The sequence below is a fragment of the Lepisma saccharinum genome, chromosome 1 (genome assembly GCF_977018435.1).
Source record: "Lepisma saccharinum chromosome 1, izLepSacc3.1, whole genome shotgun sequence".
Classification (NCBI taxonomy): domain Eukaryota; kingdom Metazoa; phylum Arthropoda; class Insecta; order Zygentoma; family Lepismatidae; genus Lepisma; species Lepisma saccharinum.
In genome coordinates, this window is record NC_139229.1 from 139,890,807 (window position 1) to 139,908,217 (window position 17,411).

Below are 17,411 nucleotides of genomic sequence, written 5' to 3' on the forward strand. Positions count from 1 at the left end.
TCAAAATTAATTGAAGAAAAGTTTTATTCATGTAATAAAATATACACGTAATGTAAAATGGATGCAAGGAATGAGCGCAACCACTGCACAGGTTCAGAGTTGCCACTGAATGTGTTAACTTGGCAATTACGATAAACAATTTCGGTTTGTGAAATTTTCAAAATTTATTACCAAAATCTCCCATCTCTTTCACAAAGGCCTGTCTCGTTCTCGGTCCTGCCTGGAGAGGCTGGTCTCGTTCTTGTCTCAATTTTCAGTGTTACCTTGGTCTCGTATAGAACTTGGATGCAAGACTGAGACTAGTCTTGTCTAGGTAGCATCTCTACACGAGATGGTTCGTTTCGATCGTCGTTGCCACTATTCCGTATATAAACATAGGCTTCTGTCCAAGATAGCGACAATATGCATTGTCCGTTAAGTCCTACGATGGATTACAGAGCACTTGCGTGGGCGAGATTCCCCTGTTTAGGAAGAAGCAACCAGGGCTTGGATTGCTGCCAGGGTGTGGGAGCTGAAAGGTGATAAATATTGGGAAAGATTAGAGGACCAACCCAAGACGTGGGAGGTGGATGTTTAAAATTTAGCGTCTCTAGGGCGGAACTGATATGCTCTGTGTATTTCGACTAGAGTTGATAACGTCCAGGCTATATTGTCACAATATATTTCGTGCAGCCAAACTAAGCAAATTGTCCATCATTATGTTCAATCATTCTGTTTCCGTATGTATTGAAAATCACGAATGAGCAGCTCTGCACCGACATAAGTACAATTCCTTTGCTTAAAAGCACACAGAAAAAAGAAAGAAAAAGAACGCAATAGTGATTGAAATTTGCCTACTGTTATCTTTGCTGCTGATTGTACATGAAGTTTTATGAAACATTATTATACCCCTAGAATGGAAAATCTGAATAGTCTCTCCTTTCATACCTAGGATCCTACTTGATAATTTACACAAAACCTTGTCAGAAAAGGAATTCGTTTATTAAACACTTCCATTCTACTGGTGTCATAATGTTTCCAGAGGGGTGAAAAGCTGCAGTTGCAATGAAAAATGACCATAAATAATTACATTAGGAGATTAAATTGTAGAAGTGTCGTTAAAAACTTTCAGGGGTTGTTAGAGGGTGTATTGGTAAATTACTGAAGCGTTTGTAAAAATGGAGGGTATTCGGAAGGTGTGGTAAATCATTGTTGAATATGGTTTTACATTTAAACAAAAAAAACTCTCGTACAAATTCAATTTGTTTGTTCCTGGTTGTTTCCCGGAAAGAGGCCACAGACGGTGGGGTTAAGTGGGTCAAGTTGTGTTGTACTCACTAGGACGTTATTTGTAAATTGTCATCCAACAGAAAACCGCATTTCAGAATGAATGACACAAATCCCAACCCGGTCAACTTACAATTGCAAACCGCCGGACACTCCACATGTAAATTTCAAAATATATTTTCTCCTATATGTGTCAAAAAGACACAACCAAATTTTAATAAGACGTAGAAGACATATGGAAAATCAAAGTAGACGAAAATGAGCAAAATATATTAGCGGTGTATTGTGTTGTTCAACTTTGAAATTTAATCGTCGGACACTTCGTTAAAATGTGTTTGAAATAGTCATTGGGACAAATAATGTCGATTATGGGCACTTTATCTCTAAAACAAGATCAGTTTCCCCTTTCTAGGTTGCCAGGGCGTCCATGTTCTAATCCCGGCATGGGCGTTCTTTCTGAGTGTCTCTTCATCAATTTGATCATAACATTACTCATCCTCATTTCGCGATTAGCCACAAGTGGCATAAAAGCAAATTTAAGTAAACCAAATCAATCAATCAACATTTCTAGGTTGATTCCTTCTACGAGATAAATACCTTGTTTTGTAAATAAGCGATATTTAAAAAATCCCTAATTTCAGACAAATGTGATATCATTGAAAACTTTTCTACAGTGCTTCATAAAAATAGGATCCACATCCACTCACCAGAAATGGTCCAAATCCGAGAGAGAGGTTAGAGGTTAGCATCTGTTTGATATGGTGTGGAATCACCCAATAAGATATGCAACATATACAGTAGATTTAAGATTTAAGAGGAGGGGTTAATCCCTGCAACTTCATCCTGCCCGCGTCTCTGCTGTCATAATAATGTTTCTATATCGTGCAATGGAAAATATATACGGTGGTCCAAAAGTCCCGGAACGGTCACATATCGTGAGAAATACACATCGAATCGGAACACGAAAAAATACGTGTTTAAGAAGTGAATGAAAGCTATTCAATGATATCACACTTGATTCCCCACCCCCGCTCCCTGGGGATGGAGCGGGGGGCAACTGTGAAATTTTAAACGGAAACCCCATTTTGTATTGTAGAATCGGAAAGAGGACTTCATTCCTAGTCCAACGAGTAATCAACCATCCTCCTAGCTCAATTAGGAACGGAGATATGGCTATTCATAACACCCAAAAAAATTTCAAAGGGACGATCTGCCCCTAACTGAGCTAGAGTGAAAGCGATTGCAGATTCGGAATCTGCACGTCAACACCTTTCAATAGAATATATGGAAAGGGGAGGTCTACGATCACTTATTATCACCGCCAGGGGGTGGGGGGGGGGAATCAAGTGTGATATCATTGAATAGCTTTCTTTCACTTATTATACACGTATTTTTTCGTTTTCCGATTCAATGTGTATTTCTCACGATATGTGGCCGTTCCGGGACTTTTGGACCACCCGGTATGACAGAGAGGCAACAGTGAATCTGTGTCTCCTACCTCGAGGTTGCATACATATGGATATAAAATACAGTTTTTCAAGGGTTCATATTGTCGAAATGATGCTGTAACGAGCAAAACTTTACTAAGAAAAGTTGGTTATCTTGATATCGTCTACAAACTGTGAAAGTTTGTCCGTGTTGCAGGGCGATATCCTGCATATATACAATAACTATATGCACAGTGGCATATTTAAAAGGGTATTGGGCTCACCACGCCATGCAAATGCTAGGATGTTACCTGTACAAATAAGTACATTAAATGATTAAAAGGATGCACTACTATATTCATACAGTACATAAAAACATTACACTACTTAGTGATAAGACACACTGAAACCGGTGAGAACTGCACATGCCTACTTCCCACTGCCATCATAGTAATATGTCCCTTTGAGGAAAGGGGTGGGCTTGGTGATGGCGGGGGTGTAGGTTAGTCGTCCGTAGAGAGGCATCAGGCGTTCCCTGTAGCGCTCGCTCAGCTGTCGCCGTCGATTGTGCACCGTTCGCCACACTTCGATGTTGACGCTGTCGGGAGGATCCTCAGAGTCTTGCCGCACTTTTCGCCTCCTCTTGGACTCGAACCACAATCTCAGGGTGAAGAAATAGATCAACTCCAGGATGCTAAGTACACTGCAACCGAGGAAGAGTCCAGCCGCGCTTCCCAAATCGACTAAAAGAAAAAGGACTTGGTAAGTATCATGTCGAGAAACTGGAATAAAATATGAAGTACTGAGAGTGGTATTACTGTCATGCACAAACATGACTGAGAGGAGTATTACGGTCATGCAAAAACATGACTGAGAGTGGTATTACTGTCATGCATAAACATGACTGAAAGTGGTATTATCGTCGGTGCAACATAAGTCTTCCTTCTGTCCTTATCCTGCGCATAAGCAATTCACTCTTTAACCATCCTTACCAATAACCTTAGAGTTCATCGTAATATTGTCGTTCCATATTCCTCTTGGCAGAACAGATGTATCTTACTTTACATTACACTGAGAGAGAAGCGTGTGACATTTTGCCCATTCATTACTATGAAAATGGATCGACTACCTTGAAAATTTTAAAATTACATTCACATATCGTTCTGAAACTCCCCAGCAAGCCGCGTGGCTTGGGTCAATGCCAAAGCACTGTACAAACTGAACCCCACAGGGTTCACCTAGCTTCTAATGAAACTGGTACCCGAGGGCAACCCTGTGGGGTAAAGATGACCGGAACGTGGCGCTGATCACATCTCTTCCACAAATGACCGAGCTCCTGAATATGTGAAGCCCTACCTCTACGCCACCCACATACCTTTATTGCGTGTGCAAGGGGGAGCTTTTCCTGTTCATGTGCTTTATCTCAACACAATCACAGGTGAACCATTATATCCCATAATGAAGGATGTGATTGTGTCTTCATATCGATTTCCAATTTCTTCCGCGTTACTCAAGATTGTTTCCGTTTAATTCTTCTCTCCTGTGCTGCGATTCGAAACGCCGGAATTAGCAAGAAGTAGGGCGAAGATCGCAATTACGAAAGATCAATTACAGCCGCTCATAATGGATGTAAAAATGTGTCTGTAGCTCATCAAAAGACAGGTTAGGGTTGCTCTATAGGTACTAAGCAGAACTTTACGTGTTCATTGGTTGGTTACCAATAGTTTTAAAGGAAATAGCCAATGAGCATGATTTACATCATAATATAGAATGGACAGGAACGGTTGACATACTTTTTTTTTACCTATAACGTCTCAAGCATGTATAAATAACGAGAGTAAAATATTATTGCGATTACTGATATAGTCCCCTCTATTGAAAAACAGAATAGCAGAAATTTTAGTTGAATACGCAATGAGAGAGATAGGGAGGGTGTGAGAGAGAATTATGGGCAAATGATTGAAGACTTGCGAAAAGTGTTAATGTACCCACACCTGGAAATGATTGACAAACTATGTGGGGTAAGCCAAGACAAAGCATTCCATGCAAATTGTAACAAACCATGGCAGTTCATAGGATTGGTGAGGAGGTAGGACATTGTGTAGGTGATATGGTCATAACCAACTTCCGGTCGCCATTACTTCCCAGGGTTGACTCCAGGCACCCAATTTTATTCGAGGCTGTGCGGACCACAGAACCGCCTTATGTAAGGATATAGTCTGAGAAAGTTCCACCTGAGATCACCCACCTCGGGAAACGAACACAGGTCCTCCGCGTGGCAGTCAGTCTCCTTACCGAATAGACCACTGCTGTTCCACTATGTGGGTAAGTTGAAACAAAATATCGTTTTAATTATCGTTTTATTTAAACTAACTAACTCCCTAGCCTTCTTAAACCCGAAGGTTCATGTCTGCAGCAACACAGGCCTTCCATCTTTCCCTATCTTGAGCAAGTTCTATATACTCTTTTCCATCCCTACCGATTTCCCTTAGGTCCATCTCAACGTTGTCCCTCCATTTTCGTCTTGGCCTTCCTACAGGTCTCTTACCATCAGGTTTCCCAACAAGAATCCTGTAAACTCCTCTTTCCTCTCCCATTCGTGCCACATGGCCTGCCCACCTAAGTCTTCTTGATTTAATTATTCTAATAATATCTGGACATGAATACAAATTATGTAGTTCTAAATTATGTAACCTTCTCCACTCACCTGTCTCCTCATCCCTTTTAGGTCCAAAGATTTTCCTAAGGATCTTATTTTCAAATACTCTCAATTTATGTTCCTCTTTCAATGTAAGGGACCAAGTTTCACATCCATATAATACTACAGACAAAATTACGGTTTTGTATATTTTAACTTTTAGTTTCTTAGATATTAAACGAGAAGACAAAAGTTTATGAAGAGAGAAGTAACATGCATTTCCTGAATTAAGCCTACTTTTTATTTCCTCTTTAATATAATTTTCATTTGTTAATATTACTCCTAAGTATTTGAATTTGGAAACTGGTTCAAACGAGTTGTTATCAAAAATTAGATTTTGATTAGTACCTAACACTTGGTTTCGGCCTGTAAGCATATATTTAGTTTTCTCTTTGTTAACTTCCAAACCTATCTCTTTAGCAGTTTTGAAAAATATTTTAGCATTATTCTTAATTGTATTCACATCATCCCCCAGTAAGTCTACATCATCTGCATATGCTAACAACTGAGTCACACTATTTAATTTTAGTCCTTCTTTAGTTTCTTTTACCTTCCTAACAGCATATTCTAAGGCAAAATTAAAGAGCAATGGAGATAATGCCTTTTCTTGTTTTAACCCATCATGAATTGTAAATTTGTCAGACATATTAATACCCACACGAATTTTACTTTCTGTTTCACTGGTGCATATTTTTATCATACTAACAAGCTTCTTAGGTATTCCAAACTCTACTAATATATTATATAATTTATCTCTTTTGACCGAATCATATGCTTTTTTTAAATCAATGAATAGCTGATGGACATTCTGATTATATTCTCACTTTTTTTCAAGTGTCTGTCTGATGTGAAAAATTTGATCTGTAGTTGATCTGTTACGTTTAAATCCACATTGATAATCACCTATAATTTCATTAGAATATGGGGTTAGTCTTGTTAAAAGAATGTTAGATAATATTTTATATGTTGTTGAGAGTAGAGAAATTCCACGGTAATTATTTCAGTTCATTTTATCACCTTTTCTAAACACAGGAACAATTATGGATTCTTTCCACTGTTGAGGGATTTCTTCTTTATTCCATATTAAACAAATTAATTTATGAATTTGACATATTAATGAATTTCCACCATATTTAATTAACTCATCTGGTATTAAATCAGTGCCAGGTGCTTTGTTATTCTTTAGCCTTTTAATAGCATCTTTAACTTCAGTCAAGTTAGGTTCTGGAACTAAAGGTTCTGCTGTGTGGACTTCATTTACTTCTGATTTATCTCCTACATGGACATTTAAAATGTCATTAAAGTAGTTCTTCCATCTATTTAGAATATCGCTTGGGTCAGCTAGAAAATCACCGTCTTTATCTTTTATCAAGTTTACTTTAGGTTGCCACCCCTTTCTAAACTCATTTACACCTTTATATAAATCTCTGATATTTTTATTTTTGCTGTTTGTTTCAATTTCGTTAATTTTGCTTTTCAAATAATCTCTTTTTTCACTTCTATACGTGCGGTTAACTTCTCGCTTTATTCTATTATAATTGTTTAGATTTGTATCATCAGAGTTATTTAACCACCTAAGTCTAGCCTGATTTCTTATTTCTATGAGATTATGACATTCATTATCAAACCATGGCTTACTTTTTCTCGGTTTATGGTATCCTATACTTTCTTTAGCTGCTGATTCTATTGCATTACGTATGTGCTCCCAATTCTTATTTACGTCTGTTTCATTTATATTTTCATCATCATTTAAATCCTGCAAAACATCAAATCTATTTGACAGTTTAATTTGGTAATCTTTCTTAATTCTTTCATCAGTAAACTTTCCTGTATCAAATTTTAGAACTTTTAGATTTTGTTGCTTATGATTTATCACTGAGAGTCTTTCTCTTAATTTAGCAATTACTAAATAATGGTCACTGGCACAGTTAGCACCTCTATGTGTACGAACGTCAATTATACTAGTATGCCTTCTCTTATCAATGAGAATATGATCTATCTGATTATGAGTTTTACCATCTGGAGACGACCAGGTATATTTATGGATATCTTTATGTTTAAAAGTGATACTTTTCACAATTAAATTCTTTGAGGTTGCAAAAGTAATCAATCTTATACCATTATCATTACTTAATTCATGAAGACTTTCTTTACCAATCGTGGGTTTAAATGTCTCTTCTTTGCCAATCTGTGCATTACAGTCACCTAACAGAATTTTCATATCATACTGAGAAAATTTATCAAAGACCCCTTCTAACTCTGTATAAAAATCATCTTTAGTATTATCATCTTTATCTTCCGTTGGTACATGTATGTTTATTAAAATAATTTTACACCACCTACCCTGTAAAACTGCATATGATATATCATTAATAAATTCTACTGTTTTAAGAGCCGAGATAATTCTATTATTTATGAAAAAGCCTGTTCCAAAATTATGATTTTCAGTACCACCATAGAAAAAAGTATAATTTTTAGTTTTACAATTCCCTTCTCCTGGCCACCTAACTTCCTGGACAGCTACTACATCTAATTTATACTTAACTATCTCATTAACTGTACACTGAAATGCCCCAGGCCGGTAAAGGCTCAGAACATTCCAGGTGCCTAATTTAATATCCTCATTCCTAATGTAGATCTTATCCTTAGTCCAGGGACCTCCCAAAGTAGTCCCCACCCGGAGATCCGAACGGGGGACTATTTTACCTCCGGAATATTTTACCTTGGCAACATCCATGGCCTTATATTGCTGTTTCTTGACATTTTTTTTTACAGTGCAGAGTTGTCAGCTCTACGCCTAACCCCCAATATGAATGGAGGAACTACTACACAAGACAAACACAAACATATTAGACAGCACAATTACTACACAAGACGAACACAAACACATTAGACACCACAACTACTACACAAGACACACACAAACACATCACAACTATAACACAATATAAACACAAACACACCACAACTACTACACAATATAAACATAAACAAACTACACACCACAGGAATAACAAGGAATAATATATATATATATATATATATATATATATATATATATATTTAATTTGCTTAAAACTTGGGATGCTTTATATTTAGAAGAATTTCCCATAACCTAAATGGCAACTTGTGCATTGTATGTAGTCTCATGTTTGTGTTTAAACTGTAGGTCCAGTCCCGATTAGCCTTTCTGTGCATAAAGTGGATTTAAAAAACTCAATTCAGATTCATGTTCGTGTTTTGTAAAGAAATAACCTATCAAAGTGAAGTTGATTTTTGCGCCTCACGGACAGACAGATCGATAATTTATATATATTGTATTGATCCAGAGGTAAAATAATGAAAGAATACTTACCTAATAGGTCAAATTCTATGAAAGGGACGTCCCTTTTATAGGCAACAATGTGTTCCGGAGGGAAGTATATGCCTACTCGTGGTGATCTGAAAGAAAAATAGAAACAGACATGAAACCACTTACGTTATTGAACAACATTGAGAACAGTTTATTAAAATGAAATGCTAAAAGAATCCACAAGCTCGTAGCGCTTTTGTACTGTGGAATAAGACATAGTAACAATTGAAATAAAAAGGGTAGAAGGTGTTTGGTGTTTGTTATCATACATACATTCAGCAACTCTGCTATAACATTGCTAGGACTCCGTCTCTCTCTATCTTTCTGTTGCTCTTTTTCTTCATATACTCCTGTATTTCTTTGTATCTTCCTTCTTCCAGCCTTCATTTTACAACTTGAATTTTTCTAACTTCCTTTCATTTTCTTCTTTTTATATAGTTCTTTGACTTGTTATTATTGTCGGAGGAGGGGGTGGGAATAACCGAGAGGTTTTTTTTCAGACCAAAAAGGTTACTGTCTATTTATAGAAGGGAAACGGGTAATATACATGGAATCTCTCAGGGAGGGTCAGGAGGATTACTTGCCCCTTTCCTGGAATAAAGAAAGAAATACTTACTTATTCGTCCCTTCTCCGTTTTATTTGTACCTCATTCCCTCTTTTACTCTTTCCTTTCTCAATTCTTTTCAATTCTCAATTTCTTTTCTTTCAATTTTAGGCTCGTTTTAAAATCTGACGTTTTGTTTTTGTACAATTCCTTCTTCTTGATTATTTATTTCTTGTTGTTTTCTTTTTCATTCTCCTCTCTCTCTCTCTCTTGATCCTGTTTCATTGGTTTTCGACCTCTTTCTGTTTTTTGTCTGTGCATGTGGCGCTACTTTCATTCCATTTACTTTCCCCCTCTCCCTCTCTGTACGACACATCAACACACCCCCTATTTGTTCCACTTATTTTGACCATCTCTTGAAAATATTCTGTGAGGGCTCATGGTAATATGCTGTATTAACTGTGTAAAAAAAAACTAATGATTTCAGTTTGTTTTCATAGGTATATTATATATTTTTATACTTATTATTTTGAGAAGACATCGATGTTTTCCCTTCGAGAATGAGACGGGCATCTATCTCGTCTTGTCTTCTCTATGCAGCATCCCTGGCCAAAAGCCATAGTTAAAGGTAGGTAATCCCAGCGTAAATAATGTAAATGAGTAGTGTAAAAATGCACCCTGGAAAATGTAACTAACCAAACAGGTAAAATATTTATGAAAACTTACGGAACTATATAATCGGAAGCAATTTCATAGAGATACTCATCGCAGGTTGGTAAACAGAAACAGTAGATGCCGTGAGCTTCGTCTTTCTCGATTTGACTCTCGGCGCTGTCATCGGTGATGATTACTCTCACCAGGTGATCTGTAATGAAAACGATAGATGCCAGCCAGATGAACGAGAAAGAAATCACTGAGTAACTTTTAACCATGTTAGGAATTAGAGTTTGGTAGAATTGACTGATTTCGTCCAAACTAAACATGAGCCTCCCGGATGGAGTTGTGGTAACATCGTCGTCTTGTAATTAAGGGGCCCTGGGTTCGATACCAGGTGGAGGCACATAGTGGTTCGGAGCACACTTTAAAATGTAGGGCTTGTTCCTATTAGCCTTTCTGTGCATAAAGTAGACTTGAAACAAAACTTCAAATCATCTATATTGAGCATGACTCCAGTGGCGGTTTTAGGAACTAATTTTTTTGTGCCTCGTAATTTCTAAAAACGAATAACCTAATGCGTTACATTATGATATAATCAATGCTAATTATTTGCACAATAATAAACTTACGCGAGTTACAGAAGAGAAAGATTTTCTGAAATATTATTTAGAAGAATATTGCCTAAAATGTGGAAGTCGGGGTGGTTCACTTCGGTATGACGTCTGACTGCCACACTGGAGACCGGAGATCGATCCCCGTGTAGGTGATCTCAGGTGAGAGTTTTTCAGACAAGTTCCCCGTATAAGGTGGCTCTGGGATTCACTTAGCCTCTAATGAAGTGGATACCAGGGGAAAACCCTTCTAGTAAAGGTGCTGATCACATCACCTCCAGAATGACCGAGATCGTGAATGTGCGAAGCTCCTACCTTCACACCCTCCTGTGAACGTCCATGGCTTGCTGCAATGTGGAGGGAAGGCTTACTTTTACCTAATGAACTTTATACACTGTTAAATAAAAATTGCAGTCAATAATAAAATCTTCCGTAACAATGAGCGTATATGTAATTGGGTATTCGCTTCGTAAAACTTCATTAAGTTTAATTTTCCGGAGAAATTATAATCTGAAGAGTAATTAGCTTACGCAGCGAGCAGGCGTCCTTGGTATTGGTTTACGGCCTCAGACACGGAGTACTGGATTCTTAGCTGACACTCGAAGGCGTGCTGGAAACCAGATATTACGTGATCAGGTGTTGGAAGCATTTAGGGACGTTATTTTAATGCTGAGCCATAAACCTGACCCGCCTAACCTAACAACTAAAACATTTAGGAGCGTAATACCTTTTCACATCTCACATCACGTGACGTAGTAACAGCATCAGTCCGTATCCAAGACGACAGTAAACAAATGGCTACTAGCAAACAAATATGCACACAGAAGTACATGAAAGGTAAAATTTAATTATCCAGAAAACACAAGCGGATAAATTATGTGTTAACAGAAGAGAACCATGTTGAAATCGAACAATGTAAAAAAAAAAATGCACGTCTTCCATGACTAGATCGGAATTGAACCGTTTCCTTTCTGCTACGTCGTATGTGGAAGCTCAGGGGTTCCACTGTCGTGCATGGAATTAATGAAAGTGCTCTTGCGAATAGGTGTGTGTGTGGGGGTGGGGGGTTAAATGTGTGCGGGCCCTCGCTTCGTGTGGAAAGATATAAACTGCACACTTAACACTTAGAGCCAGGAAGAAAGCCTACGCAAGTACCCTGACTGCTAATGTACCCACTTTGAACTATAAATCAGTCCAACGTCCTCTTATTTCCCCATCCAACTTGCATCCCATTCTCATGTTTCGTGCCCTAGTAAATCTGTCTTAAGGGTAAGTCAAAGGTGAAATACAAAGAGTTTATATAGTCACACATGCGAGAATTTACCCATGGGAATCGTGTATTTTCACCTCTGCATTGCCACAAATCTTCCAGTTGACAAGTACTTGAGCAACGGCGTGCCCATTAATTTCGGAAGGGGTATATGACCATAAGAGAAGCTTATACTTTCCCTTTTTCACTGCTTGTCCCATATTTGCCATATTTTTTCTATATTTCACGATCTGTGACTCTATTGCTTGTTTTCGCTGCACTACGTCACAGTTGTTTCGGCCGATTAGACATGCTCGTGTTTCGTTGAAAACGCCATAGGTTTCCTTTTCACTTGATAGGTGGAAATGGTGGTACGTAATGCAGGCGTTTTCTCCTCTTCCAAGAAAAAGTTTTGCCTTGGCCACAGCGAAGAATAGTTTTATGTCATATTAACATCCAAAGTTGCGTGAGTGTACAGAAAAACTAATAACACTATACTCTCTCCCGGATATCACTGGAGCAAGGCCGCGCATAGCGGCAGAAAAGGGGGGATATCGAGGCGTCACTACTTGCGCAGAAATGTCTTTTTTGCTTGCTCCAGAGATAACCGAGACAGAGTGTAGCAACCAAAAGAAGGTTTAGATATAGAGAAAGAAAGAGAAGCTCTAAGCAGTGAAACAAACTTACCAAAAAGTCAACTAAATAGGTGAAGGCGAATGAAGGAACCAAACAAGCAAACAAGTGTTGACCATTGAAACGAAAACCCTCTCGCTCTTATCTTTGCACGCTGAGGTTGGCACACACCTGACGTCACGGTACTTCAGTGTTTCTGTACAGGTTTTCCTCTAGCTGATGCGTGAGTCTGAAGTAAGGCATTATGCAGTTTGTTTTATTTCGCTCGGAAAGGTTCAATTTTGACCAAAGTATTCAGTGGTAAGTTTTGTGAGCCTGAAGGAGGTATGTACATCTTTCATTATTACATAATATTTGAATATGTAAATATTGTGATCCAAATAAGTACTTGCGTACGAATTTTGATCGGAACGGCAAGGGAAAGCTTTATGAGGAAAGTTGTGCTTGCAACTGGAAGTGTCGAGAATGTCCCTTTGAAGTTTCGAGCAAAAAAAGAAACATATCTTTCGAACTGGGTTGACATTAAAGAACAGGAATGTTGTTATTGTGCATAAAAAATTACTGTTCTCAAACTTTTACGGTTGATTATTGTCTTGTAAATTGTGTTATCCGTATTTATGTTTCATAACCTCCGCCTTATTCGTTGAATATAGAAAGGAAATATTAAGTATAACGTCCTCACTTTCGTCCTCGTTGTCCTAAAGTGAATTTTTGTCAGTTATGAACAGGGTGAATAAAAATCACGGTTTTTATTTAAATTTTTAAAAAAATTTATATAAATCGGATGTTTTTTTTATTTAAATCGATTATTTAAATTTTTCTTTTAAAAAAACTTAAAATTGCTGGTGTGGTTTTTGGCACCTGTAGATTGTAACGGTCAAATATTGAGTGACTAGTAATTAATCTAATTGCCCGTTAGTAGGAATTAATTGCAATTGGTAATATTAATATCCGTCGCGAATACAGGTGTCTAGCGAACTGCCTTAGCCAGCACTAGCTTGCTCAACCACCGTTTTTCGCCCGAATTCGGAGTTACATGCATTCTTATGGGAATAACAAGAAAAATGCAACTTCTTAACTAATGGACCGAATTGGATGAGATTTTCACCAGCGGAAGACCACATCATGAAAGTACTGATTCCAAGATTTGAGCCTAATCAGAACAGAAATACGGGAGTTATGATTTATTAAAGATTCATCGCTGCATTGAATGGGAGACGCTACCCTGCCGAGTTGTCTTTGGTTTTCGTGACTGAATACAAAAGAGGAAGAGTTAGCCTAATCTCTGCGCGAGGAGCTGCTGCCAGGGGTTAAGGACCTGAGTGAGCATTGACCAGGATAGGAGGACAACGGTCAAAGCACCAGAAACAATAAACAAGCACCTGATCATAGAGGGTACAGCGTCACTACGTTCAAATCTGGAATAAAAGGGATGATTTGGAATAGCGAGACACAGTTTTGCACAGTTTTGCCTAGAATCGCCACCGGAGTGTGAGCTACGTGCGACCGAGCTGCGAGTTGCAAGCAGACTCGAGGTCTGGATTTGTTTTTCCTCGAGTGAGTGTTTCAGAGCCATGGAGTAGAGCAGAATAGAACCAGGGGGTCCTTCCCCCTTCACCGTCAACGCATCCGTGCACATACGTGTGGTTATGTGAGAATAACGCCAGACACGTCCACCTGTGTCAATCGTCCGAAACAACGTCCAAAGTAGTGAAAGTTAATAACATTTGATATCCATGTGAAACCGCGAATGGCTCATCGCGTATGTTCGTCTCATCGCCCAAGTCACGTATCTGTACTTACGAGTGACCGCGAAGAACTGACCTATTATTGCGCAAGTTGTCGTATGGAGTCGACAGTGAACGAGTGAAGCCAGGATCCGATGAGGCCAGATGGAGCTGCCGACTGATCCACTTTCACCAACCAGGATAACCGCGAGGTGCAACAATGGAGCGTGGAGGCCTTCCAAAACTGTAGGACCACTTTCGCCCAACCCAGGTCAGAGGGAATGCAGCTAAGGTAAGATCCAACCATGTGCGTGTGTGAGAAAGATGACGACTATCTACCGCGAATCTGCGTAAATCAAATCATTGCATAACTTAAATCAGTGCTATGGCAACCCTAGACATCTGTTTTCCGGCGGAGTAATCAAATGTTAAAGATGAGAGTTTATGTTAGCCGCAAACGATAGTTCATGAAATATATTTATACCTTCAGAAAAGATAGAAGGGGTTCGCACAAGGAACAATTATTCACTTTATACTTAAAATCCTAAAAGATAAATTGTAATAGGCAATGTAGCCAAGACATAGCAAGAGTATGGTCAAGGTAGTAATTAATCTAACCTTTGTATTTGTCATATTGTCGCAATATGCCATAGAATGAGAGAATGAATGTGAGATCGAGTGAAAGAGGGCAAGATGTAATGTGTATTTATCTGTGCTTTAATATATGTGTATATTCAGAAACACCGTAGTATTATGTAACGTCATTTCAGGTATTTAAAATCAAATCCTCCTAGGTTTATTCTCGGTAACTCCGACTGTTAGGCACTTATCCTGACCGTATTATATTTCATGTAATGTTTAATTCGCCCAGCAGGTGAGGCGAGAGATTCTTCGTTGTTGCGTTGCTAAGCTCAGTTCAGTTGAGTTAATTGAGTTAATTAGTTATTATTAAATTAGCAGCCCGTGACAAAATATGGCGCCCGAACAAGCGACGAGTAGGTAAAAAAGTAGGCAAGTAAAAATGTTGCCCGAACATTCGACGAGTAGGCAAATAAATAGGTAGGCATATAAAAGGTTGCCCAAACAAGCGACGAGTAGGCAAATAAAATAAGTAGGCAAGTAAAAAAGTACGCCGAATAATCGACGAGTATGTGAATAGACAAGTAAGGGTGTAAAAGGTAGGCCCAAATAATCGACGAATAGGCAATTAGAAGAGTAGTCAAATAGGAAGCAAATAAGAATTAGGCTCGTAGAACGATGTTACAGGCAGGCTAGTAAGGAACCTGGAGGTCACGAGTATTCTAATTAGTTGCTTATCTACTTAATGTGAATTTTATTAAGTTTGATTGTAATGGTTAACAATCAGTTATGTCTATTACCCAAGGGGATTTAATACTTGTTGTTAAAGAGAGTTTTCAGCCTACGAATGTCTACGACAGGGTACCAGAATTTAACGCTAAGGGGGAACTAAGATTTTTTTGTTGAAAATTAAATAATTGCAACCTGTAACTGAAAATCCTGATAAGAATCTATAAAGACGTTTTCATTTAAAGTATTAATGTGTAATTTGTACGGTGATTTTAATTAACTGAATATACAATCGATGTGTAGCTAGAACCATTTTGTGTGTTTTTTATGGTGTAATAGTGAAATACTTTGTTGCGACTATAGCATTTTTCCATAGCAGAATTATTAGAGGATTTTATTATTTTATTAACAATGGGCGTTATTAACTTCGGACGATAAAGGACAAAAGGACACGCGGTATGACGCACGGAAGCAGGTGAGGGGTGCGATCCCCGGGATCTGAAACCAGAAACCAGGAAAAGAATTTTGATATCTTTTTTCCTTCGGCGATAGCCAGCCACGAGAAGAAGAAGAAGATTGCCATGCAAAGAACTACTCGGCTCCGCAAGAGATTAGCCAACAACAATACCATGGACCGTCCAGGGTTTGAGCATTCTACCGATGCAAGCGTTTCGTCAGCCGGCAATGTTGATAAGGATCTAGGGAAAGATCAGTCGGCAACAGGGTTGCCAGTTCCAGAGAAGATGGACGTGCAGGCCATGTTCTCTCAGCTAATCAGTTATCTCCAAGCCAGAGATGAAGAAAGAGAACAGAAGAGGAAGAGAGAAGAAGAAGAAAGGCGGAAGATAGAGGCTGCCGAAAGGAGAGAAGAAGAAGAAAGATTGGATCGCCGTTTCCAAGTGCTGCTATCAAAAATTGACCAAATGAAGGATTTCCAAATCACGCAACGGAGAAGAAATGAGGACGAAGAGATTCGCCGATTGGAGGCAACGTCCAGGGATGCGAACCCAACTCCTTTGCTCGTCGCAGCAGACGTGACCAACCAGCTGACCTGTCAATCTGCACCAACTTCCTTGGATCGCCAAGCAGCGCGTGACGTCATCGGCCGGAGCGGGAGTTCGCCGAGCTTGAACGCTTTCGTCCAGCAGGAGACACGCAGTGTTTCCAACCCGGAGTCGAGTACTCGCGGAATCTTCTCAAAGGTCAGCCTAGATCATTTTCAAACGTACAGCCCCGATCACGACGAGATTTTACCGTCAATCTTCATAGGGGACTTCAAGAGAGATTGTTTGTTGTACGATGTCGATATCCCAGACTGCTTGAGGCTAATGCGAAAATTACCCAAAGGGAATGCAAGGATCTGGCTCGAGCAGCGGAATCCACCATTCGATATATTTGAAGAGTTTGAACAGGCATATGAAGTTCTTTCCAACCCTGAGAAACGGAAGCTCTATGACCGAGGACCACAGTTTTTGAGCAACGAGTGGAAAAGCACATTGCAGGACTGTGGAGTGAAAGAAATGCTAACCGCCCCTTATCCCCAGCGAGGCCGGTACAGCAATCACCGCCCACAACAACAACACTTCAGAGACGATAGAGATGGAGAAAACACGAGATGGCAACACTGCAGGGGTCAAAACAATCCGAGTCAAGTTGAGAGGAATCGTGCTGTGAATGCGGTTAGAACAGTCGTGTCCCCACAGACTGGTGCTAATTTACTCGATTCGAATAGACCGTCTACTAGCCGTAACTTGGACTCACTCTCCCCAGATTACCAACCTAGACGAAGTGGACTGAGGCAAGAACAGCGATGTCTGGAGCAGACAACCGATATTCAAGGCCCGACGGGAGACTAGAAGACTCCTTTGTCAGTCCGGCTCATGTCAAAGGAGACACTGAAGAAAATATCGCACTAGAGCCACCCCGATTGTAAAGTAA

General features: G+C 39.1%; 1 protein-coding gene across 1 annotated transcript in view; it reads right to left on the reverse strand.

The window, feature by feature from the left end:
* Window positions 1–3,122: 3,122 nt before the first annotated feature.
* The window catches only part of LOC145986125 (sodium channel protein Nach-like), a 37,036-nt gene continuing 22,747 nt past the window's right edge, over window positions 3,123–17,411 (reverse strand). Inside the window, exons 8-10 of the mRNA XM_083120209.1 lie at window positions 10,015–10,153; window positions 8,747–8,832; window positions 3,123–3,436 (exon numbers count right to left, since the gene is read on the reverse strand). Of these exons, the coding sequence (XP_082976335.1) occupies window positions 3,123–3,436; window positions 8,747–8,832; window positions 10,015–10,153 (539 nt within the window). The remainder of the gene's footprint in view (window positions 3,437–8,746; window positions 8,833–10,014; window positions 10,154–17,411) is intronic.